General features: G+C 44.5%; 1 protein-coding gene across 4 annotated transcripts in view; it reads right to left on the bottom strand.

Moving 5' to 3' along the window:
- The window catches only part of LOC137428699 (uncharacterized), an 86753-nt gene that overhangs the window by 25038 nt on the left and 35418 nt on the right, over positions 1-26297 (bottom strand). For 3 of the 4 annotated variants that reach the window (XM_068118602.2, XM_078777729.1, XM_078777728.1), the window contains exons 3-4: positions 17164-17220; positions 15164-15271 (exon numbers count right to left, since the gene is read on the bottom strand). In XM_068118602.2, coding sequence (XP_067974703.2) covers positions 15164-15271; positions 17164-17220 — 165 coding nt within the window. Of the gene's footprint in view, positions 1-7861; positions 9784-10284; positions 10422-15163; positions 15272-17163; positions 17221-26297 lie in introns of those variants that run through there. The other variant, XM_078777727.1, reaches the window with a different exon arrangement.

Genomic DNA, 26297 nt, shown 5'->3' with positions numbered 1-26297 from the left:
TGGCAGCGCCGGGTTTTTGACGCCATCCACAGCCTGTCCCACCCGGGCACGAAGGCCTCCCAGAGGCTGGTCGCCGACAAGTTCGTCTGGCATGGCCTCCGGAAGGCCGTCCGCGATTGGACCAGGTCGTGCCTCGCGTGCCAGCGCGCGAAGGGCGCACCGCCACACCCAGGCCCCGTTGGCCCCGTTCACGGTGCCCGAACGTCGGTTCGACCACGTTCACGTGGACTTGGTGGGACCTCTGCCCCCCTCGCGGGCGGTCGCACGGGGGCTCGGCGTCCAGCTGCACCGCACCACGGCCTACCACCCCCAGGCCAACAGCCTGTGCGAGCGCTTCCACCGCTCCTTGAAGGCCGCGCTCCGGGCCACCCTCCACGACAGCGGCTGGGTCGACAGGCTCCCCTGGGTCCTGCTGGGCCTCCGGACGGCGCCCAAGGACGACTTGCGCGCATCCGCGGCGGAGTTGGTCTTCGGACAACCGCTGCGGGTGCCGGGCGAGTTCCTCCCCGACTCCACGGCACCATGGTCCGCGGCGCAGCAGCGCTCCGCACTGCAGGAGACCGCCCGGAGGTTCGCCCCGGTGCCGACGGCACACCACGGGTGCCCGCCAACGCACGTCGCCCCGGAGCTTCGCACGGTGGAGTATGTGTTCGTCCACCACGACGCCCACCGGACACCGCTGCGGCCCCCGTACGACGGGCCCTTCCGTGTGCTGGAGACCGGGGCGAAACACTTCACCCTCGACATCGGCGGTACTCCTGACCGCGTTTCCGTGGACCGCCTCAAGCCGGCCCACCTCGACGTGGACCACCCCCCGCCAGTGGCTCGGCCCCCGCGTCGGGGCCGCCCCCCGGCGAGCGGACCTCCGGCACCGCCCAGCCCCGCCGGCACGCCCCCCCCCCCCCCCGGTTCTGCACCCATCCCAGGCGCATCCCAGATGACGTCCCGGCATCCCAGATGCCACCAGCCGCCAGAGGGCGCTTCGGCCGGGTCATCCGTTTGCCCCGCAAACTGACCCTTCAGGTGCGCGGGAATTCTGGGGGGGGGGGGGGGCGCGTGTGGCGGACATGATGGCTCGCTGACATCATTCCGCGCACCAAGAGGGTGTCGGCCACGCCCGAGGGGTAGGCGTGGCCTCGGGATATACACGGGGCACGCAGCCCCGAGCACTTCAGTGCTACAGTTTGAGCTATTGAATAAAGACTTTTGACCCTACTCGTTGTGGCTTACCTTCGTTGGCAAACAAGTTGCGTGCGTAGCACCACGCTACAATTTCATATTTTAAATTGGTTTTAGTTGATACCGTTTCTGAGGAGAACGTGTTCTGAGGTAATTAATCTCCCGCCCAAGCGGTTACTCATTATAAATCAACCTCCGTGAGCGTCATAAATAGATATCCCCTGCACCCAGAACCTCGTACCTGGTACCTGGTCCGGCTCGGCATCGCCAACACGAACATTCTGAACGTACAGGATCCTGAACCCGGAGATCCCAGCATCCCCTCCCGGACCCACGATGTTCCCTCCATCAGAACCTGACATGGAGCTCGGGGGGTCTCGGTTCACGACCCTCAGCTCGAGGAAACACCCCGTTCGGTTCCACGTCCCGGTCTCACTTTCTCTGACACGAACTTAATTAACTCCGATATTCTCAGTTAACGAACCACGTGTCGATGCTCCGGAAGTACAAAACACGATTTCAGTTTGGTAAGATTTTAAATTGATGAACAGACTCCAACCTGGAGACATTTAAAGGGAGAATCGACACCTTCATCTTGCACGATACACACACAGAGATGAACGACCAAATATTTCAAGTGTATGTGGGATGTGACTTCATGGAAATGACGTAATCCATCCCAGAATGCTCAGAACGCATGCGCAGAAACGCCAAGCAACTGTGGTAAATCACGTGTGCCAGAATGTGATTTGTGCCAAATGTGCCAAAATCATCCGCAGCTCAATGGAATACTGCTCTCCCCTCTGGGCTGGTGCTCCTGCCTCACACCTAGCTCGTCTTCACGCTGTTGAAACCAAAGCATTCAGAATCATTGGAATCTCCCGCGATGAAGCTAACTCCAAGGGCCTTTCACTCACTCACCACAGGCAGGTTGGTGGTCTTTCCGTCTTCTACCGACTCCTCTCTGGCCTTGCCCCCCCAGCTCTCTCTGGGCTCTGTCCCCCAAATAATCCTACAGGTCGCACAAGATCTGCCTGCAACCCTCTTATGGTCAAACTGCCAAAATCAAGACTCTCTGCTCACCTTCACTCCTTCATTCCTCTTTTCTCCCGCCTCTGGAACAAACCTCCTCACTCTCTTCAATCCCACTCCACCCTCCGGGTCTTTAAAACAGCTGTTCACCACCATCTCTTATCTTCCCCCATCCAAAACCTTGATCTTTTCTACCCCCGCTAATTTCACCTCAATTCCACTTTTTTGAAATACCAACTTCTGTCCTGGAAGTCCTTGGTGTCCTTGTGTTTTATACTTCTCCCTCCCCCCCCCCCTTCCCACGCCTCCTCCCCCCAAGCCCTCTCCCTTCCACACATCTCCCTGCTCTCAAATGTTGTGTTTGTGTGCTTCCCCTTCTCTCCCCATCTTGTTTTCCGCTCCCTCCTTTTATATATTTTGTTTGTCTGGTTGATTTGTTTGTGAAGTAAATGTTAGCTCTTTCACGAGCCTAGATTCAGTATACAAAAAAAAAGAAGAAAAAAAAAGGACTTTCACCTAAAATGGCTCACGAAGCTTCTGGAAGAAGCCGCAAATACTTGGAAAATCACCCGACAGAAAGGGACGTGTCTCCGCACAGTGAAATATTGACCTAACTTTCTGATCAATTCGGCCAAAAGGTTGATATCTTCCGTTAATATTACTTGTATTAATTAATAAATACTTTCTTACAATGTTATTGTTTTTCTTATTTATTTTGTAATTAGGGGAGGGGAGGGGAAGGCGAGGGAGAGTGGGGGGAATGGGGTTAGGGGGGAAGGGAAGGTGGGGGAAGGGGTGGGGAGGGAGGAGGCAGGGGACTGGCTCACGTTTCTGAGTGAATGTGGCTCACGTTTCTGAGTGAATGTGGCTCACGTTTCTGAGTGATGTGGCTCACGTTTCTGAATGAATGTGGCTCACGTTTCTGAGGTAAGTGTGATGCCGATCAGGAAGAAGAAGAAGCCATACTACCAAATTCGTACACTACCGGAATGGTTTGATTTATTTGTATTCAAATGTCTGGAGATTGTTTTGTATTTATTTATGCGAATGTGTACTTATATATAACTGTCATTAATTTAAAAAGGCTTCGGCACTATCGAGCGATTTATTTATTTATTATTATTAAACTCCAAAAAAACGAAGTTTTTTTTCAATTTTTTTGGCCTAAAACACTCCCAGGCACTCACTGATGAACCTCTGAAAGTTTGATTAAAATCCGTTCAGCCATCTCTGAATAAAACGCGGACACACAAAAACTGGACACACACACACACACACACAGACAACTCGCGTTTATATATACTAGGACGTGCCCGTACGTGGGTGCCCGTTCCTTGCCAAAAAAAAAAAAAAAAATGTCTTCGCCCATGCATGCATGGGCGTGCCCATGGGCCCATGGGCGTGCCCGTAAGTGCGTGATGTGACCGTACAATGAATGTATCGTCCCGACGCCGCAGCTCGGATGGCGCTGCAGTTAATCGGGCCTGTATCGGCAGAGTTATTATAAACGTGTACTACAATCGATCGTACCTTACAGCGTCTGCTCGCCACGTTCAGCATCAGTACGTCGTCACTATGACTATCCGTAAGTCCGGAAGTGACGTCCTCATTTGACTGTCCGGAAGGTCGCATATCGCAGTTACGATGAATCGCAAATTAGTTTTAATTAGTTTTAAAACATAGTTTAACGTCAACATAGCGCCAACATAGTTTGCCAACGTGAAATAAATGAATACGCTCTCAAATGTGCCGTCCGAGGCAGAGTCTGTTCGCCACGTTCGGCACACGTGATAGCTCGCTGCTCTCTGATTGGTTGAACCGTTTTTTGGACATAGCTCGGTAACTACTTCTCCGATTAATATGAAACCTTGAAAAGGCACATCCTCGGGTCCCCAGCAATATACCTGGCAAGTTTAAAGTATATCGGACCCGTGGTTGTCGAGAAACAGCGGTCACAGACAAACACACAGACAAACACACAGACAAACACACACACACACAGAGATTACTGGAATTATAGATAGATATATAGATGGATGTCTGCAATTGGAAAGATGATACCGTCATTTCCAACATTCAGGCAGACTTCCCAGAGTGAGACACCGTATCTGCTTTGGGTGCTACTTAACACTAACGGGAAGGGCATTTCTGGGGCTTTTCAATGCAGGTAAGTTTAAAATGATAATATTTACTATGAATCATGTTTGGGAGGAGGGGAAGATCCGGCCTATCAGTGGGATACAAAACAAACAAAAAAGCCCCTGGTTCGGTTGTCATTGTTAGGTTGCTAGTTAGGTTAGCGTTGCATAACATAACCCTGCGAGGCTGGTAATTCGAAGTCAAGTTATCTTCGATAATTATTTATACCGTGTCGAAGGTTGGGGCGAACTCGAGAGCTCCAATTGTGGTGAAACCCAAAAACCAGACCCATAACAATACAATGCCTTGAGAAAGTATTCACACCCCTTGACGTCTTTCACATTTTGTTGTGTTACAGCCTGAATTTAAATGAGATGTTTTTTGTCAATGATCCACACATAATAATACCCCATAATGTCAAAGTGGAATTTTATTTTTGTTAGAAAATTTTTAAAATACATTAAAAATGAAGAGCTGAAATGCCTCGAGACAAGTATTTGACACCTTTGCTATGACACTCCAAATTGAGCTCAGGTGCATGCAAGTTTCGTGGATCATCCTTGGGATGTCTCTTCAACTTGCTTGGATTCCACCTGTGGCCATTTCAATTGATTGGACATGATTACGAAAGAAACACACCTGTCGATATACAGTCGTGGCCAAAAATACTGGCACCTATTGCACTTTTTTCAAATAAATCACAATTTTCTCTAAAAATAAGCTGAAGTTGACAAAAGTATTTGGTCTCCACAATTCTTTATTTCACTGTTTATATTACATAACCTTTGTTTTGAATTCAGAACGTAATATATCCTTTTAAATCAGAAAATAAAAAGAAATAGCATTGACAAAATTATTGACACCCGAGACTTAATATTTGGTAGCACAGACTTTGGACAAAATACCTGCAGTCAAGCGCTTCCTCTAGCCATGAATGAGCTTCCTGCACCTCTCTATTGGCAGTTTGTCCCACTCTTCTTGTGCAAACTGCTCCAGTTCTCCCTGATTTGAAGGGTGCCTTCTCCCAACTGCTGTTTTCAGATCTCCCCACAGGTGTTCAATGGGATTTCGATCTGGACTCATTGCTGGCCACTTCAGAACAGTCCAGCGTTTGTCTTGAACCATTCCTGGGTGCTTTTTGAAGTGTGTTTGGGGTCATTGTCCTGCTAGAAGACCCATGACCTTCAACGGAGACCCAGCTTTCTGACACCGGGTTGAACATTGCGCTCCAAAATGCCTTGGTTATCTCCTGATTTCATGATGCCATGCACACATCCAAGGCACCCAATGCCAGAGGCAGCATAGCAATTCCAAAACATCACTGAACCTCCTCCATGTTTGACTGTAGGGAAGGTGTTCTTTTCTTTGAAGGCTTCATTCTGTTTTCTGTAAACATAGATGATGTGCTTTACCAAAAAGCTCTAATCTGGTCTCATCTGTAAACAGGACATTCTCCCAGGATTTTGGCTTGTTCAGGTGTGTTTTGGCAAACTCCACTCAGGCATTCTCAGCTGTGGGGTCCTCCTGGGTCTCCTTCCATAGATCCCCCTTCCATTGAGTTGGCAACGGATGGTGCGAGTTGAAACTGTCGTACCTTGTGTCTGAAGGTCAGCTCGAATGTGTTTGGCAGTTGATTGAGGTGCTTTCTCCACCATTAGAACAATCCTTCGCTGCAATCTTCGATCAAGTTTTCTCTTGCGACCACGTCAAGGGATGTTGGCTACAGTGCCATGGACCTTAAACTTCCTGATAACATTGCGTGCGGTGGACACAGGAACATCAACGTCTCTGGAGATGGACTTGTAGCCTTAAGATTGTCCATGCTTGGCTACAATCTTATGTCTGACCTCCTCAGACAATTCTCTGGTTTTCTTTCTTTTCTCCATGTTCATTGCAGTACACACAGTGACACAAAACAGCAGAATGTCTCCTTTTCTCCATTCAAACTGGTTGAATGAGTGATTTTTATATTGCAGGCACCTGCAACTGACGACAGGTGAGTTCAATTCCAAAGTGAAGGAGAATCACCTGTTTGAAATCTAATTGTTTCTAACAACTTATAAAAGGTGCCAATAATATTATCCGGGCCGTTTTTGTATTTCTGTGTGGAATAAGCTAAGATTTAGTAATTTTTTCAGCTTTTTTTTTGTTCCACTGCAAACCAAAGAAATACAAATGTCGATATGCAAAGATTTTTTTATTTCAACAATTTTCTGGAAGAAATGGTGCATTGTTTGAAAAAAGTGCAAGGGTGGCAATATTTTTATCCACGACTGTATAGCTGTTGAACCGTTTCGATCTTATTCATTGTGCTGACGTTCATAAGCATTTCCATTTTAGCTGCTCTCTTTTTTGGGGTTGTTGTTGTTGTTGTTGTTGTTGTATGCAAGATCGAGGCTCATGAAAGAACTAACATTAATCACACAAAAAGTCAAACCGACACAAACCGACATAAAACACAAAACAAATTCATAGAGTTGGCGGTTCGACCAAACTTACCAAAGGGGCAAAAGGAGGACCTTGGTCAGGGAGTTGACCAATAACCCAACAACAGAACTACAGAGTTCCTTGGCTGAGATGGGAGAACCTGCCAGAAGGACAACAATCTCTGCAGCACTTCACAAATCTAGGCTTTATGGGAGAGTGGCCAGACGGAAGCCACTCCTGAGAAAAAAAAAAAACACATGACACACACCTGGAGTTTGCAAGAAGGTACGTGAAAGATTTGGAGCATGAGGCAAAGATTCTGTGGTCTGATGAGACAGAAATTGAACTCTTTGGCCTGAATATTGTGCTACGTCTGATGGAAACCGAGCACAGCTCATCACCCACCCTACCATGGAGCATGGTGGTGGCAGCATCATGCTATGGGGATGCTTTTCAGCGGCATGGGCTGGGAGACTTGTAAGGATAGAGGGAACAATGAATGGAGCCAAATAAAGGGAAATCCTTGAGGAGAACCTGCTTCAGAGTGCAGAAGACCTTAGACTGCGAGGAAGATTTACGTTCCGACCGTGAAGCGCTACTTTTGACTTTTTCAGAAGTCAAAAGTAGCAATCCTAGAATCGTAATGACCTTTAACCTTTAAATTGACCTACTTAATAAGCAATTTTTTTCATGAAACTTTCAAGGCATCGGGAGGAAGATACCTTACATAGTTTGTCCTATCATTGGCAAACATCCAAGGCAAAGGAGAACCGATCGCTGCTAAGTGAAGTGCCCAATCATCCTCTCTTGAATCTGGTGTGAAAAGTATTCACACATTACGAAACCAAAAGGAAAATAGTGTCGCAACAAGACCATCTCATGAACACCGACAAAAATGAAAACTGTTATTATTGGTATTCTACAGTTTTCCCATTTTCTCCCATCACCCATTCTTGGATGATTTTCTGCATATAAAGATCTTATTCTTAAACATTTCAACCATCACTCATAAATCTGCAGGTGCACAGGTACATGGAACTGATCTGAAGATCAATTTTTGCAGAAATTGTTGAAATTGCAGAAAAACTTTTCTAAAAGACATTTATTGATTTGTTCGCTGAGCACAAATTCAGCGTTTTGTTTCGGATAAAATAAATTCTTCTTATACTTTATTAACAAACGAATTGGTAAACAAGAATATTTACAAGATAAATAATGTGAGGATTAGTTGGAATAAAAACTCGCACAAAACGGAGTCTGTTCATCCAATGAAGCAAACCATTCCTTTTGGTGTTCCTGGCAAGACGAATTCTGAACAAATTAAATTACTGAACACACGACACCAAAACCGTTTCTCCTTTTGGTTGAAACCTCCACTTGCAGATGTCATAAGGTGGAATGTCGTCCTCCCAGGGATCATCGTATCCACCTCCATTGTATTCACGGACCAAGTTGTGAAGTTTCCTTGTTCTCATATTTTTGTTCCAAGGATTCATTTCAGTTTCATCGCTGAACCCCGTACACATTCCTGCTGGACAACCTACAATTGCAGTCTGTTTGTAGTAATATTCCCCAGGATAGTTTTCAAAATCTGAGTGAAGTTCTTCTTTATTACTCCTGCTGCTCCAACTCTCACTGCCACAATCTTCGGGTTCTGGGTTATTTCAACATCGTCGTTCAGATCCTGGTAATTTTTCTAATTTCTGGGTCATTCCGACCAAAGTCCCTTGGTCGTGACACATTGCTTCACAATGCCATAATTTCCTTTTTGTATCTGAGTACGACGTCCGGTCGCAGTGTTTTCTATGTACACGCTTCATGAGATAGTCAGTATGTATTCTTAGACGACAGTATAAATTTGTTGAATAAGCAAAGGACTTTGAGTACATGGACACTTGAAGGGTTTCTCCCATTGGTTGTTATCTCCATTTGTGGGTTTCAGAAGGTGGGAGCGCATTCTCCCAAAATCAAATTCTTCACCTGCTTTTTCGGTGAAGGATCATTATTTATGAACCAAATTGTGAAACAACTGTTTCATGAATATTTCTCCTTTACCGTTAGTCCCCGATGATTCATGCACAGAATACGCTTTGCAGTGGAGGATGACTTCCTTCTCCTCTAAGCTCTAACTCTGTTCAATTAATCATCTCCAATTCATCTGGAATCTAATAATTACTGGTTGTGGAACAGTCGACACCTTTTTAGCTTTGTTGTTGAGCTCTGTCCTATCATGAGGCGGGAATCCACTTCCTCACCGCAGAAGGTGCAGTCATTATTCTTTTCAGTGCACATTCCTGCTGCTCGGTGTGGCCACACAGACTTCGGCCTCAGCCTACAAGGGTTCTGTGTCCCTTTAGTCAATTTCTGTCATTGTTTGGCATATTTTGGTTACAGCCAGCCATTTTGCTTTCCCGAAGAAGAACAAACACTTGGAGGTTTCCTCTCCCGTTTGTGTACTTTGATGTTGATGTGAAGCTGATAAATGATTCTAGGCCTTGGAGCACTTAGAACACTTTATACGTTTCTCAGGTTGGTTGTTAGCTCCATCTGCGGATTTTTTTTAGCAGTGTGCATCTTCACGTGTTTGTGGCATGTTGTCCTCTGAGAAAATGATTTATTGCACACATTGCACTTGTACGGCTCCTCACCAGTGTGCAGCCGCATATGATCCAGGCATGTTGCCCTCCGAATGAATGATTTACTGCACATATTGCACTTGTATGGCTTCTCACCAGTGTGTACCCGCATATGTTCCAGGCACGTTGCCTTCCGAGTGAATGATTTATCGCACATCGTGCAATGATGCAGCTTCTCCCCGGTGTGGGTCCTCATGTGTAATTGGTGGCTTGAGAAGTAACAGAATGATTTATTGCACACAGTGCACTTGTATGGCATCTCCACAGTGTGTTCACGCATATGTTCCAGGCACGTTGAGCTCCGCGTGAATGATTTATCACACATCGTGCACTTGTGCAGCTTTTCACCAGCGGGGGCTCTCTTGTGATTCTGGTAAAAAAGAAAAATATATTCAAACAAGGAACTTCATTGAAGGAGATTGTGCCGAGCAAGCACATACAATTGTGGCCAACTAATGGTGCTTTATCTGTACTCTTTATATACTTTCTCAATGCTGAACATCAAGCAAGGAAGCAGCACGTACCATTTTAAAGCCTTTGGTATGACTCGGCTGAGGTGTTCAAACCACAGACCTCTCAGACTCAGAGGAGATGCTCTAACCACTGAGTCTGCTAGATGTAAGTTGAGTTATTCCGATAAAATGTATGACATAACCTGCATCTCAAAGGTGTTTCTCTTGTATGAATCCTCAAATATACTTGGTAGGTTGACTTTTGCCCAAATGCTTTAATGCACATACTGCACCACTTGTACGGACTTGTCACGGTGTAGGTATTCGTGTGTACCCGAGGCGCTGAGGAGCAACTGATATGACGAAGTGCATTCACTGCCCTTGTGTGTCTTTTCACAAATGTCAATATTCAGGTGTACCTGTTCATGACCACATTTCTGTTCATAATCCCTGTATATGACACAGTGACTCTTCTGGTGTTGCTGCAAAGATCTCTTAGTGAAGGCATGAATATTCTTGGTACAGGGAAACATCCTGATGATCCTCCTTGACTTCTCTGAAGATCGTTCACAGAAAGAAAGTCAGAATTTGTATCAGAAGCATATAAAAACAGCAGCAACACAATGGTTTGGATCTTAAAAAGAAAGGAATGACAAAACTACAAACTTCACTTGGTTGTTAACCCTTTGAGTACGGGATTTTTTTTTGATAAAAATACCCCCGGTACAGGATTAATTTGGCATTTTGGTACGGGAATGCAACCACGTACTGACGATCTATTTATATGTATAGTCGATGACGTGTCGTAACGTCATCCATACACAAAACTTTTTCGCGGGTTGCGGCACTGGACGTCATCCGCACTCAAAGGGTTATTTTCCATTTTTGAGTGAGACAAAAACAAAAAACCAAAAAAAAAAACCACCTTTAGAGGCCATTTTTCCCCGCAAGCGGGGGTTGGCCTTTTTCGGGGACCGTGGTTGTTCTTGTTTTTTGGTCCCCTTTTTGAAGCAATGTTTTACGGCCGGATGCCCTTCCTGCCGCCAACCCTTTTTGTCGCCTTTTTACGACAAACAGGGAATTACCAGTGAACTGGTACTCAAATTTGCCGACCTCGGAAGGATGACAGATGACAGATGACAGACAATTACACGAAAATGTGCTAAAAGGGAAAGAGATATAAAAGTGCAAAATTAATGAAACTTTCACCTAAAGATATGTGAGAATTCTGTGATGCACGATAACCTGGGACTCCCAAATAACAGATGGGAACGTTCAACAAAACTAGGGACATATGATGGTCTGTGTTAAAGTTCAAATAATTACCATAAATCACGAGATTTCGTCCTGGATGATGCTATTCACTGTGGCATTAACTGTGAAGGATATTTAACCAAGGGATGTCATAGATGTTTAGTGAAATATGAGGAAATTAATTTACTGTACAAGTAGCAGAACAAAAAACCCAAAGGGGATAATGCATCCATGAAAGGTTGGGAGGCACGCTCCCCCAGGGAAAAGTTAAATATTTTGTTTTCTTCTCTGTGCTGCACAATGACACAGAATATTAAAAACAAAGGTTTTAAAATCTTTCTGGAAGATGGCGATTGTTTATTGAGTCAATCATGCTCTATAATTAATTTGCTTACTTTGCATACCTTTAATTATCTTGAGTAGGAAAAGGATGAAATAACAGGGCAGTTCATCAGGTAAGTACCTTCTCGGTGCTCCACAAGTAACAAGAAAGAACAATCAGAGATTCCAGACCCTTGCCAGGACCCTTGGGTCTTTTGGGTCCTCGGGGTCGTTTTGGTCTTTTGGGTCCTCAGGGTCGTTTGAGTCCTTGGGGTCTCTTGGGTCCTGATCAGGGTCTTTTGGGTCCTGAGCAGGGTCTTTTGGGTTCTTAATAATAATAATAATAATAATACATTTATTTTATATAGCGCTTTTCAAGAAGCCCAAAGACGCTTTGACAGAGTACAAAAAAACAAGTGCAAAAAGACAAAAATCAACAGGTAAATAATCAAAGCAAAAGGAAGGATAAGGAGAAGAGATAGTCAGGGGTTAAATGCTGTGGGTTAAATGTTGAATGCAGTGTTGAACAGGTGGGTCTTGAGTGATGTTTTGAATGTGGTGAGTGAGGAGGAGTCTCCGATGGTGTGAGGTAGTGAGTTCCAGAGGGTGGGAGTAGCGATGGAGAAGGCCCTGTCCCCCCAGGATCTGAATTTGGTCCGCATGGGGGGGGGGGGCGGGGGGGGGGTCAGGAGGTTGGTACCAGCAGAGCGGAGGTTGCGGGTGGGAGTGTGTCTGGAGAGGTCAGTCAGGTAGGATGGGGCCAGGTTATGGAGGGCTTTGTAGGTCAAGAGGAGGATTTTGTACTGGATTCTCTGGGGGATGGGGAGCCAGTGAAGCTTGTAAAGGACGGGGGTGATGTGGTCACGGGTCCGGGAATGGGCGAGTAGACGGGCAGCGGAGTTAGCAGGATCTTTTGGGTCCTGAGCTGGGTTTTTTGGGTCCTCGGGGGTCTTTTGGGTCTTTGTAGTATTTTAGGTCCTTGGGGTGTCTAAGGTATTTGGGTTCTTCATGGTCTTAATGGGTCTTAGGGTTGTAAAGGGACTAAAGGGTCTTCTGGTTGAAAAGGTCTTAGGTAATTAATATCCTTACTCACATTCTGTGTAAACAAACAAACAAACAGACAAACAGACTCAAATGCAATACGCTCTTCTCTGGCGAGGGTTAATATTACCCATGATTATGGTCCATAGAGAGCATATAAAATGTCAATGACAAAGCTTTCATCCGCAGCTCAATGGAATACTGCTCTCCCCTCTGGGCTGGTGATCCTGCCTCACACCTTGCTCGGCTTCACGCTGTTGAAACCAAAGCTTTCAGAATCATTGGAATCTCCCATGATGAAGCTGATTCTGAGGGCCTTTCACTCACTCACCACATGCAGGTAGGTGGTCTTTCTGTCTTCTACCGACTCCTCTCCGGCCAAACTCCCCCTGCTCTGTCTGTGCTCTGTCCCCCAAATTTTCCTGCAGGACGCACAAGATCTGCCAGCAACCCTCTTCTGGTGACACTGCCAAAATCAAGACTTTCCGCTCACCTTCACTCTTTCATCCTCTTTTCTCCCGGCTCTGGAATAAACTCCCTCACTCTCTTCAATCCCACTCCTCCCTCCAAGTCTTTAAAACAGCTGTTCACCACCATCTCTTATCTTCCCCTATCCAAAACCTTGATCTTTTCTACCCCGATTAAAACACCCCAAATCCACCTCTTTCAATCTCCAACTTATTTCCTGAAATTCCTGATTGTGTCAATTTGTTTTATATCGTGTACCCGTCCCTCCTCCCCCAGCCCTCCCCCTTCCGAAGATCTACCGACGTCCGTTCTCTACTGTTGTGGTGCTTGTGTGCTTTCCTCTCTCTCTCCCTCTCTTGTCACCCACTCCCTTTATTTATTGTATGTTGTAAGGGTCCGTGCATGTTCTTGTGTGTAATGTGTTAGCTCTTACACGAGCCTCGACTCCAAACGTCCCGCTATCTCCTTTATTTTCGATCATACGGCTAAATAAAAGTGGCCATTTGTTTTTTTTAAAGTTTTTTGTTTTTCATTGAAGAATTTTCCTTAAAAATTTATGAAAGAAAGAAAGAGTGGGGTGGGGGCCCCAAGGTTGTTTGCCTCGGGGCACGTGCTGGCTCTCAACGCACCTGGCTGTCGCTGTACGTTATAATTCTTGATGCACATTCTCTTTTTTTTTCTTTTTTTTTTAGAAAAGATAGAGGTTCATGGAAGAATTAGGTGACAAAAGGTATGAAAGCAATGTGCTGGCAGTGTGAAAATAGAGCCATAGTTGGATAAAACAAGCAGAGGAGAAATACAGTCTCCTGCAAGTACAAGGGTTGGGGTGACAAGGTCAACAGGGGATTGAAAAGATTGTTGGTAAGGATGACGGATATCCTTGTACATTCGGCAATATCTATAGATATGTCCCCATCAAACTGATGGAAATCTTCATGGAAGATTACATACGAATTAAAAAGGTGGACAATATTAACATACATCACAGACTGACAGCATCTTTTGAGAAACAACCTGCTCTGGAACTACTGTATGTACCGTGAAATGGGGTGAATAGGGACAGCAAGGTCAATAGGGACACAAACTGAAAAAAAGTTCGGAAACTTTCTTCGCTGAAAATTGATAACCATACTGATTTGTTGATATTTGGGTTGAAAGTGTTCTCTTGTTTTTTTAAAAAGCAACTTATAGTCCCTATTAACCCCATATATGGGTTAAATAGGAATAAATAGGATTTTTATGGCTGTCCCTATTCACCCCGTTTTACGGGTGAATAGGGACAGTCACTAATACAAAAAATAATAATCAAGAAACAATCCTGAGTTTCCAACTTATTACTAAATTGATAGCTCAGATGGATGCACATAATATGCACCCATAATATAAACCATGGTGCCAATGAAAAAAAAAATGGGATAAAAAGTTTCTCCAAACTGTCCCTATTTCTTGATTATTATTTTTTTGTATTGGTGACTGTCCCTATTCACCCGTAAAACGGGGTGAATAGGGACAGCCATAAAAATCCTATTTATTCCTATTTAACCGATATTTATGGGGTCAATAGGGACTATAAGTTGCTTTTTAAAAAAACAAGAGAACACTTTCAACCCAAATATCAACAAATCAGTATGGTTATCAATTTTCAGCAAAAAAGGTTTCCGAACTTTTTTCAGTTTGTGTCCCTATTCACCTTGCTGTCCTTATTCACCCCATTTCACGGTACTTAATATCCCCAAGTATTGCACAGATGGTTTGCAAAAAACTTCTGATGCACTGACTATGGCAACCTTGATTAGGTATGAGATATTAAATCGTCTACGTGGTAGTCAAAGGGGTCTCAAATATCACGACAACATTCTGAGCCTGCTGACCAAGGTCTCCATATACACCAAGCAAGTGTGAAGGTTTCCGTTTCCGGATTCTCTTCTCCAAACCATTTTTAGATCCTATCTGTGATCATGGTAAAGTGCCCCTGAGAATATAAAAATCAACTTCACATGGCAATATTGTTGTTGTTTTGTATGCTGTGGCTGCTGTTTGCATCATTTTCTGGAAGTGCGGCTCATTTTTGACTGTCGCTGACAAAGGTTAAGACTCGACTAAAACAAGTCCTAAAACTAAAACCTGAGACTACAGAAATGTAAATGTTAGAATAAGACGCAGGAAAGCATCACAATTAAACGTTCTGGACAACACAAGCCTCACTGTACTCACCATCTGCACATAGAGAATCTTCCTTCAGTTCTTCCTTCACATGGACAGCGTTTGAAGGCCGAAGAGCATTACCAGGAAGACATCCAGCCTCCACTTGACCCGCTTCATCTGCATATTCATATCCAATTATAGCAAACATCAGGATCGTGATTATGGAATACATGTGACGTGTATGTCCTTCTTACTAATGATTATGGACAAAAGCAACGCGGACATGCATTACCCAATATAATAAACGGAGTTCGTCCATTGGGGTCGTGGACATCTTCCAAAGCAAACATATGGCAAGTGTCATCTTGATTATATGCTGCAACAAATTTCAATAACTGCTGAACACTCTAATAAATCGCATGTTGTTTTACATTGTGAGGAGAACCTGCATATGAAGGTTGGATTGGTAGCTTTCTCGATAGCGTGTGCTGTCAAAACACCTTTAGAACTAGAACGGCACTCTTCGACATTGCAGCGTCAACCCATATGCCTCCGCCCACATTATTACATCATTATACATACTTGTACCAAGTTTGATTTGAATCCCTTCAGCTGTTCTCAAGTATCACAATTTTACCGGTCATGACCTCTGACCTTTCATGCTGAAATCGAATCAGTTCATCTTTGCATCATAATATATATTTATACAAAGTTTGGTCGAAATCCCATCAATGGTTCGCAAGTTAGCTCGGTAACAGAATTTTTACTTAATGGGACCTCTAACCTTTGACCTCTTGACCCCATAATCAAATCCGTTTTTCTTTACATCATTCTACATACTTGTACCAAGTTTGACTTAGTTCCTTTAGCCATTCTCAAGTTATAGCAGTAACGAAAACCTGTTACAGACTCTGTCTGACCTTTGACCTTTTGATGCTGAAATATAATCAGTTCATCTTATATAATCACACTATCACTGGTTCATAAGTTAGTTCGGTAACATAACTGAATTAACAAGTTAGCTCGGTGAGCAGCTTAGTAGTGCCAAGGAAGGCCTTCGCAGGACTGTGCATGTCCAGATATCTGATAAATGTTCTTTTCAGCTTCTATAACCAGGTCTGCATCCATTTCCTACAAACACAAGGTTGCAACACACCCCTCCATACAGTGCAGCAATCGCCTGCTCCCTGCTTTACAGGCACCATGTGAAGGACCACCCGCCAGGTGGCCCCAGGAATCATTGTTGGGATGAACGGATGCCCACAGTATCCCCCGGGACCACTCCCAACCCATAGGGTTCCAATTCCAGGTTGTCGGGGGGCAGAAGGGTGGCAAAGGCCTTCTCGGCGAGTTGTCTTATTTGAGTCTGTCTGAAAGATCATACAGTTCACACTCTTGTCCGTCCGGTTTCACGTTTGTCTTCCTCTTTCACTTTTCCTCTCGTTCTTGAGCCTCTTTTGCTTTCACATACACACACATCCTTCACCTCTCGCCTTGCACACCTTTGCCATGAATCTCGATCACTACATTCCCTCCATTTGGCTGCATTGTCCCTCCTCCTCCCCAGCCTTGTACATCTCAAGCGTTTTCCACCAAAACCAGCACCTAGTTTGCACTGCGTACACTTCATTACCAGGCTCATGGAGAAGCACAGTGCATTGGCAACACAGAGGGCTGAATCAGATCTAGCCAGAACTTTCGCACGGCACTAACGTACCCATCTTCTTCTTTCCTTATCTCTCTCTATCATCCATATCTTGCCCCTCACCCATCTCTCCCTTCCATGAGGCGATGCATATTTGGCGCGATGGGCGATGGAATGCATATACATGAAAGGAAGCAATTATGCAACATTGGTTCTGCTCGGCTAACCTATTAAGATCTGTTGCGTAACTGTCGGCACGATATTTGCTCATACTCAGGCTTCTATGCATGGTAACACGACTCTGGGGGTGGGATCCGGCAGGAAGTTCTGGGTCGACTGTCTATCATAGTATTTATTTAAAGACACGCCAACCTTTTTGGAGGTATCCGGATGAGACGTCTATCATGATATTTTGGATTCTTACCTTGTGAGAGAGAATCATCTGTAGGTCCAGGTTCCACCTTCACCACGACGATAGAATCTGCAGAGAAATAAAATCTGCTTAAAACAAAGCTCAAATTAACACCCAGAAAGGACAATCAATCAAAATAATCATGACTTCAACATTTCATAACAATAAGCAAAAACGCATTTCCGATTCAGAAAAAAAAAATTATATTTCACGGGAAAAAATGCTGTTTGTCAGGAAAAAATGTTTTTGGAAAAGTTTTACTAAAAACTATTGACAGAGTATCATATCAACACATACATCCACTGGGCTGAAGGGCAGTGTCGGGTGTTATGACAAGAACCACGAGCACGAGTTAGATCTATAACAATAAATGTCTATCCATCTGTCTGTCTGGTGTTGGCTTCGCGGTTAGGGTGCCGGCTTGGGATCCTGGGTTCAAATCCCGGCCGATCGCTGAATTAACACCAGTGGGGTTGACTCAGCCAGTCATCCTTCCGAGGTCAGTAAATTCAGTACCAGTTCACTGGTAATTCCCTGTGTGTCGCAAAAGGCGACTAACGGATGGTGGCAGGAAGGGCACCCGGCCATAAAACATTGCTTCAAAAAAAGGGGACCACGGTGCCCGAAAACACACCAACCCCTGCTCTGCGGGGAAAAATGGGTTCTAAAGGTGTTTTTTTTGGGGGGGGGGGGGGTTTAGTCTGTCTGTCTGTGTGCTACCTCTTCACTCCTGCACCTCTGAATGGATTTGGACCAAATTTGTCACAGAGGTAAAATGTTGCACCGACCAGTTTTTAGCAGGGATGGCGGTTCATTTGGCCACTGGAAAATCCCTAGGAAAAATGATGGTGTATACGTCCTCGTTCTTACAGTTTGTTTGAATAGCGCCACCTTTGGTGAACTTGAGCGCTACAGGATGGATTGAATTCCCGCAGACAACTGCCTGACTGTCATCTTCTGTGGTTATTCTCGCCGCCACCATGGCGTTATCTGATGTCGGTGCAAAGTGTGAATGAGAAGTGAAGGAAGAACCTCTCCTTGGACATTTATGTGGCACAAACAGCTGATTGAATTTAAGGATCATCTCTGCTCCTTCATTAATAAATATTTTATATTTGCATAGATTGTGCTTTCTTACAATTACAACCTTATAATCATTCACATCTATTGCTTTAAAAACTTATCTGAGGTGAATTTGGATGGATATAACTTCTCCATTGAAGGAAACCTAACACTTGTCTTCGTCGGAAATTGTAAAATTCACACTACATGTGGTTTTGTCAACCCTTCTTAACTCGATATGTGGTTTTTACTGACACATTCACTCCACATGTGGGTTTGTTAAACCTTAACCTCAACCTTATTACTTACTAGTTTCAGTGTTTCATCACCTCCTCTCTCTCTCTCTTTCTTTCTTTCTTTTGCTATTCATTCATTCCCTTATTGGTTGTGCTCAAGTGTTGCCCCACTACCCCACTGTCAGTTAAATCTTGCTCTGCCATTAGCCGCAGTGTTGTATGAAAAAAAAAAAGATGGGATTTATTTATTTAAATAGAGAAGGAGAAGATACCAGAGGATTGCAGGAATAGTTACTTCCACAACGAGAGCGGCACTCGTAGAGCGCATAGTCTCGCTTCGCATGCTCATTCTGAACAAAAATACCATCTTTAATGGAACACGCTACTATTATGGCCTATATACCCGTATCATCCATGCACCTTATTATGTCACATACATTGCCATTATCTGTATCTTTATTGATTAATTATTAGGATATTTAACAATTTAGCACATAAAGGCTAAATTGTGACAATGAAGGTGAGTATGAATTTTTTTTTTTCAAACTATATTCCACATTTCTGTTACATGGCTATTCGATCATATGTATGAAGCTTCGCATCGATCTGTTACATAGCTCCAGAGAAGAAGATTTTTACCTTTTTATTTTCAACCCAATATGGCCACCAGACCACAAGGCTGATGATGTCATAGCTTCAACTAGAACGGCACTCAGCAGAGCGCATACCTCTCTCTGCCAGGCTGAAGAGTTTGTTTTGTATCCCAATGTTAGGCCAGATCTGGATTCGGACCTGAACCAAAATCTAATTGGCTTGTTCTTCTCACCTAACCAATCATACACCTAGTTTTGTCATAAGTCATCTATAACTTTTTTAAATATCATGTTATATATCGCTTTTCGCACGATCTCTCAATGGTGAAGAAACACTTAAAAATTGAATAATTATCATATCCGAATCCATATTCAGATCTTCACCAAAATCAAATTGATTCGTCCTCGTCACACACACCACCTCTCCACCAGGTATCGTCCAAATCCATCCGTAACTTTTTAAGATATCCTACTATGTATCGTTTTTGGCTCTATCTCCCAATGGTGAAGAATCACTTAAAAAATACAAGCCGGATCCGAATCCGGATCCTCACCAAAATCTAATCATTTCATCCTGGTCACATACACTACATCTCTGGCAAATTTCACCCGAATCCGTCCACAACGTTTTGAGATAAATTGTTCACAGACAGACAAACAAACAGACAGACAGGGGTGAAAACAACCTCCATCCACCTTTGGTGATGGAGGTAATTATTCACTCACATCAAGTCGGAGAAGTTTCAGATGAGAATTTTGATTCAACCAATTGTGGCTGGAATACCACTTCACTGACGATGTCATCGTTATCACCCTATATCACCAATGGGGAGTTGATGACATATGCCAAGTTTCATTTTTTCACCGTTGAGCAGTTCCTTTATACCTAATATGTGGGGACTGAACATACAAAGTGCTATTGTTCTACGGTGGTAAAACATATATACATAGAAATACCAAGAAATACAAGCGTTACGCCGAGGTCCCCCGTCGGTGAAGTGATGTGAGTGGACAAAGTGGAAGACGCGAGGCGGCCATCTTGGATTTTGACGTGCCGACCCAATTTTCAATAGCGTTCTCCCTTATGCGTAGATACACCCACACACCAGATTAGAAGTTGGTACTTCGCTTATTTTTCAAGATATTCCGCTCACAAGGTTCAGACATACATGGCGGCGGCCATCTTGGATTTTAACGTGGCGACCAATTTTCGATAGCGTTCTTCCTTAAGTGTAGATACACCCACTCACCAGATTAGAAGTTAGTAGTTCGTTTATTTTTCAAGATATTTCGCTCACAAGGTTCAGACATATATATGGTGGCGGCCATCTTGGATTTTGACGTGCCGACCCACTTTTCAATAGCTTTCTTCCTTATGCGAAGATACAACCAAACACCAGATTAGAAGTTGGTACTTCGTTTATTTTTCAAGATATTCCGCTCACAAGGTTCAGACATACATGGCGGCGGCCATCTTGGATTTTGACGTGGCGACCCAATTTTCAATAGCGTTCTTCCTTATGCCGAGACACACACACACCAGATTAGAAGTTGGTACTTTGCTTATTTTTCAAGATATTCCGCTCACAAGGTTCAGACATATCTATGGTGGCGGCCATCTTGGATTTTGACGTGGCGACCCAATTTTCAATAGCGTTCTTCCTTATGCCGAGATACACCCACACACCAGATTAGAAGTTGGTACTTCGCTTATTTTCAAGATATTCCGCTCACAAGGTTCAGACATACATGGCGGTGGCCATCTTGGATTTTGACGTGGGTTGCACCCACACCAAATTAGAATTCGGTCCTTCGCTTACGCACGCATGCACATACGCACGCATGCACGCACGCACGCCTGCACACACAAACCATAGTCCCCCTTTCGCTCCGCGGGACAAAAATCTCTGCTGCATTGAAGGTTCCCAAGAGCACAGTGGCCTCCATAATTCTTAAATAGAAGAAGTTTGGAACAACCACGACTCTTCCTAGAGCTGGCCGCCCGGCCAAACTGAGCAATTGGGGGAGAAGGGCCTTGGTAAGAGAGGTGACCAAGAACCCGATGGTCACTCTGGCTGAGCTCCAGAGATCCTGTGTGGAGATGGGAGAAACTTCCAGGACAACCATCACTGCAACACTCCACCGATCTGGGCTATATGGCAACGTGGCCAGACAAAAGCCAAACAGTTCAATCTTGGTTTCATCAGACCACAGAATTTTGTTTCTCACAGTCTGAGAGTCCTTTGGGTGCTTTTTTGCAAACTCCAAGCGGGTTTTCATGTGTCTTTTACTGAGGAGAGGCTTAGATGGACTTGTGGCCTTGAGATTGTCCATGCTTGGCTGCAATCTTGGGTCTGACCTCTCAGACAATTCTCTGGTTTTATTTATTTTCTCCATGCTCATTGTGTAGAGTGAGTAGAGTGACGAGAGTGAGTTGAGTGTAGAGTGACGAGAGTGAGTGATAGGCTGATGATGGTGAAAATGATGATTGGAAAGCTCTTGGTAAACGTCATCTCGGGATATGCTCCGCAGGTTGGTCGGAGCGATGAAGAGAAGGACAAGTTCTGGTGAGCAACAGAGAAGCTGATGTAAAATGTGAAAGATGAGGAAGTTGTTGTGGTAGGAGGAGACCTAAATGGACATGTGGGAAGGAGTATGGACGGTTTTGAGGGAGTTCATGGTGGTTACGGATGTGGTGTGAGAAATGGAGAAGGTGAAAGGATTTTGGAGTTTGCTGATGGAGCTGATTTGTTGATTTGTAATACTCAGTTCCAGAAAGAGGATAATAAGCTTGTTACATACACGTCAGGTGGGTCGACGACAACCGTTGACTACCTGATGGTGCGTAGGCGAGATAGGGGGCACCTCCGGGACACAAAGGTGATCCCGGGGGAGGAGGCTGTTTCACAACACCACTTGGTTGTCTGCAACATAAGGGTGAAAGGTGCGAGGAGGGCTCGGCGGGTGAAGTACGAACCGAGAATGAAGGTGTGGAGGTTGAAAGAGGTGACAGTAAGGGAGGCATTAAAAGAGAGGCTGAGTAGGGTAGAGGATGATGTGGTTGAGCTTGAAAATGGTTGGATGTCAATGAAAGATAGTCTGTTGGGAGCCGTTGGCGAGGTATGTGGATGGACAAAAGGACCACCGAGGCACTCGGAAACATGGTGGTGGGATGATGAAGTTGGAAAGAGGATTGACGAGAAGAGGAAGAAGTTCAAGGAGTGGCAGAACGCGAAGGGTACGAGAGCAGAAAAAGCAGAGCGTGAAAGTTATAAGGCAGCCAAGAAGGCTGCAAAGAAAGAGGTAGCAAAGGCGCAGGAGGCATGTAGGAAAATGTTCGGAGAACGCTTGGATTCGGAAGAGGGTCAGAGAGCGCTATTCGGGATTGCAAAGCAGATAGCGAAAGAGAGGTGTGATGTGATGGGGGTGAGTTGCTTGAAGGATGAAGTGGGACAAATCGTTGTGGACCCAGATGGAATTAAAGGAAGATTAAAAGAAGATGGAAGAGATATATGGAAATGCTGTTGAATGCAGAGAATAAATGGGATGGCAACATAGAGAGTAACCCAGTTTTAGGACTGGCAGAGAAGATAACTGAGAAGGAAGTTGAGAAAGCGATAAAAGCAATGAAGAGTAGAAAAGCGGGAGGGCCGACGGGAGTTGTGGGAGATATGTTGAAGGCAGCAGGAAGTTGGGGTGTGAAGAGAATGACAGAGATCTGTAAGCTGGTAGTGAAAGAAGGCGGCATTCCAGTGGATTGGGAACTGAGTACCCTCGTCCCTCAATACAAGGGGAAAGGTGACCCTCTGGACTGTTACTCGTATCGAGCAATAAAGTTATTGGAGCATGGAATGAAGGTATTGGAAAGGGTGTTGGAGAGGAGGATAAGGAAGAAAGTGAAGATTGACGAAATGCAGTTCTGGATTTATGCCAGGAAGAGGAACGACAGACGCGTTTTTTTATTGTAAGACAGTTGCAGGAGAAGTACATGGAGAAGAGGAAGAAGTTGTTTCTTGGGTTTGTTGATCTGGAGAAAGCATTCGATAGGGTTCCACGCGAAGTAGTGGCATGGGCATTGAGGAAGTTAGGAGTGGAGGAATGGTTGATCAGAGTAGTGATGGCAGTGTACAAAAGAGCACGCACAGCTGTAAGGACGAAGGATGGGAACAGTGGTGAGTTTGAGGTGAAGGTGGGAGTGCATCAGGGCTCATTACTAAGTCCACTACTATTTGTAGCTGTGATGGAGGTGCTGGCTCGGAATGTAAAGGAGGGTTTACCGTGGAAGTTGTTGTATGCAGATGATCTGTTGTTGATTGCGCAAAGTATGGATGGACTGAATGAAAAGATAAAGAAGTGGAAGGAATGTATGGAGACAAAAGGTTGAAGGTGAATATCGGAAAGACGAAGGTGATGGCAAGTGGTAAAGCATGTGGGGAGGTGGAAAGAACTGGGAAGTGGCCGTGTGCTGTGTGCAGGAAGGGTGTCGGAGTGAACTCCATTCAATGTACAATGTGTGCTGAGTGGGTTCATCAAAAATGTAGTGGTCTGAGAGGGTCATTAACCAGTGTGGCAGCTACATTCAAATGTAAGGTGTGCACAGAGGGAGCTGCAGATGGAGGAAATGTTGAGTTGGATCTTGGAGACGGCGTGAAGCTGGAAGGTGTGAAAACATTTTGCTACCTCGGAGAAATGCTGAATGGAGAAGGTGGATCAGACTCAGCAATGGTTGCTGGAGTGAGATGTGCATGGAAGAAGTTTCGGGAACTGAGTGGCGTGCTGATGAGGAGGGGAGTGTCGTTGAAGCTGAAGGGAAAGGTGTATGCTGCATGTGTGAGAAGTGTTATGATTTATGGGAGCGAGACATGGGTAATGAACGTAGAGCAGCAACGAAGGCTGGAAAGGGTGGAAATGCGAATGGTTCGGTGGATGTGCGGAGTATCGTTGAGAGAGAGAGGAAGACAAATGATGAATTGCGAAAGATGATGGGAATAGAGCCTGTGATGGATGCTGTGAAGAGAAACAGCTTGAGATGGTTTGGTCATGTGTTGAGGAAGGATGAAAGTGACTGGTTGAGAAGAGTGATGGAAATGAATGCAGAAGGAAGTAGAGGACGGGGAAGACCGAGAAAGACTTGGCTAAAGATGGTGGAAGAAGAAATGCGGGCAAGGGGGTTAACAAGGGGAGATGCCGAAAATAGGGCAAAATGGAGAGGATCGTCTTGGGGACCGCAAGGCTAACCCCTGCTCTAGCAGGGAAAATGGCCTTAAAATGCATGTTGTTGTGTTGTTGTATGCTCATTGACACACAGTGACACAAAACAGCAGAATGACTCCTTTTCTCGATTCAAACTGGTTGAATGAGTGATTTTCTATGTTGCAGGCACCTGCAACTCACCACAGGTGAGTTCAATTCCGAAGTAAAGGAGAATCACCTGCTTGAAATCTAATTATTTCTAACAACTTCTAAAAGGTGCCAAAAATATTGTCCGGACCATTTTCGGATTTCTGTATGGAATAAGCTAAGATTTAGAAATTATTTCAGCTTTTTTTTGTTTTGTTCCACTGAAAACCAAAGAAATACATATGTGGATGTCAAAAGATTATTTAATTTCAACAATCTTCTGGAAGAAATGGTGCATTGTTTGAAAAAAAGTGCAAGGGTGCCAATATTTTTGGCCACGACTGTATGGGGAAAACAGAGGTCATGGTCGGCAAGAAAGAGGGAAGACAGGATATGGATATTACGAAGGGATAGGGATTAAAAATATGTGGGACAATTCAAGTACTTTGGAGGATGCGCTGGTTACAGTGAGGGTTGTATGAGAGAGCAGAGAATGATCAAGGTAGAGTACGTGTAGGAATCTGAGGTGGTCAATGATCAAAATCGGTTCTCTTTGGGCGGAGGCTTGGGTAGTGATAAAAGAAGAAGAAGAGCGATTCCTGCAGATAATGGTGATGCGAATTCGGAGAGAGTCAATGATCTCTTTGAGAGGAATGAATCCGATAGGAACATGAGGAAGAATAAGAATGATTATATCAGGAGGAATTGGAATGATATCAGGACGAATAGGAATGATATCAGGAGGAATACGAATGGTTACATCAGGAGGAATAGGAATATCAGGAGGAATAGGAACATGAGGAAGAATAAGAATGATTATATCAGGAGGAATTGGCATGATATCAGGACGAATAGGAATGATATCAGGAGGAATACGAATGGTTACATCAGGAGGAATAGGATTTATCAGGAGGAATAGGAACATGAGGAAGAATAAGAATGATTATATCAGGAGGTATAGGAATGATACCAGGAGGAATAGGAATATCAGGAGGAATAGGAACATGAGGAAGAATAAGAATGATTATATCAGGAGGAATAGGAATATCAGGAGGAACAGGGATGATGATATCATCAGTAATAGGGATGATGATATAATCAGGAATAGGGATGATGATATAATCAGGAATAGGGATGATGATATCATCAGTAATAGGGATGATGATATAATCAGGAATAGGGATGATGATATCATCAGGAATATGGATGATAATATTGTTGCGGTTTTGAGAACCCACACAGGTAACATCAACATGCATTTTACAACATGCATTTTAAAGGCCATTTTCCCTGCTAGAGCGGGGGTTAGCCTTGCGGTCCCCATGACAATCTTCTCCATTTTGCCCTATTTTCTGCATCTCTCCTTGTTAACCCCCTTGCCCGCATTTCTTCTTCCACCATCTTTAGCCAAGTCTTTCTCGGTCTTCCCCGTCTTCTACTTCCTTCTACATTCATTTCCATCACTCTTCTCAACCAGTCACTTTCATCCTTCCTCAACACATGACCAAACCATCTCAACCTGTTCCTCTTCACAGCATTAATCACAGGCTCTATTCCCATCATCTTTCGCAATTCATCATTTGTCTTCCTCTCTCTCAACGATACTCCGCACATCCGTCGAACCATTCGCATTTCCACCCTTTCCAACCTTCGTTGCTGCTCTACGTTCATTACCCATGTCTCGCTCCCATAAATCATAACACTTCTCACACATGCAGCATACACCTTTCCCTTCAGCTTCAACGACACTCCCCTCATCATCAGCACGCCACTCAATTCCCGAAACTTCTTCCATGCACATCTCACTCGAGCAACCGTTGCCGAGTCTGATCCACCTTTTCCATTCAGCATGTCTCCGAGGTAGCAAAATGTTTTCACACCTTCCAGCTTCACGCCGTCTCCAAGATCCAACTCA

Source organism: Myxine glutinosa, chromosome 5, assembly GCF_964187855.1.
Source record: "Myxine glutinosa chromosome 5, kmMyxGlut1.1, whole genome shotgun sequence".
NCBI lineage: Eukaryota > Metazoa > Chordata > Myxini > Myxiniformes > Myxinidae > Myxine > Myxine glutinosa.
The sequence above is the reverse complement of the archived record's forward strand: the minus strand, read 5'-3'. Positions and strand labels throughout refer to the sequence as shown.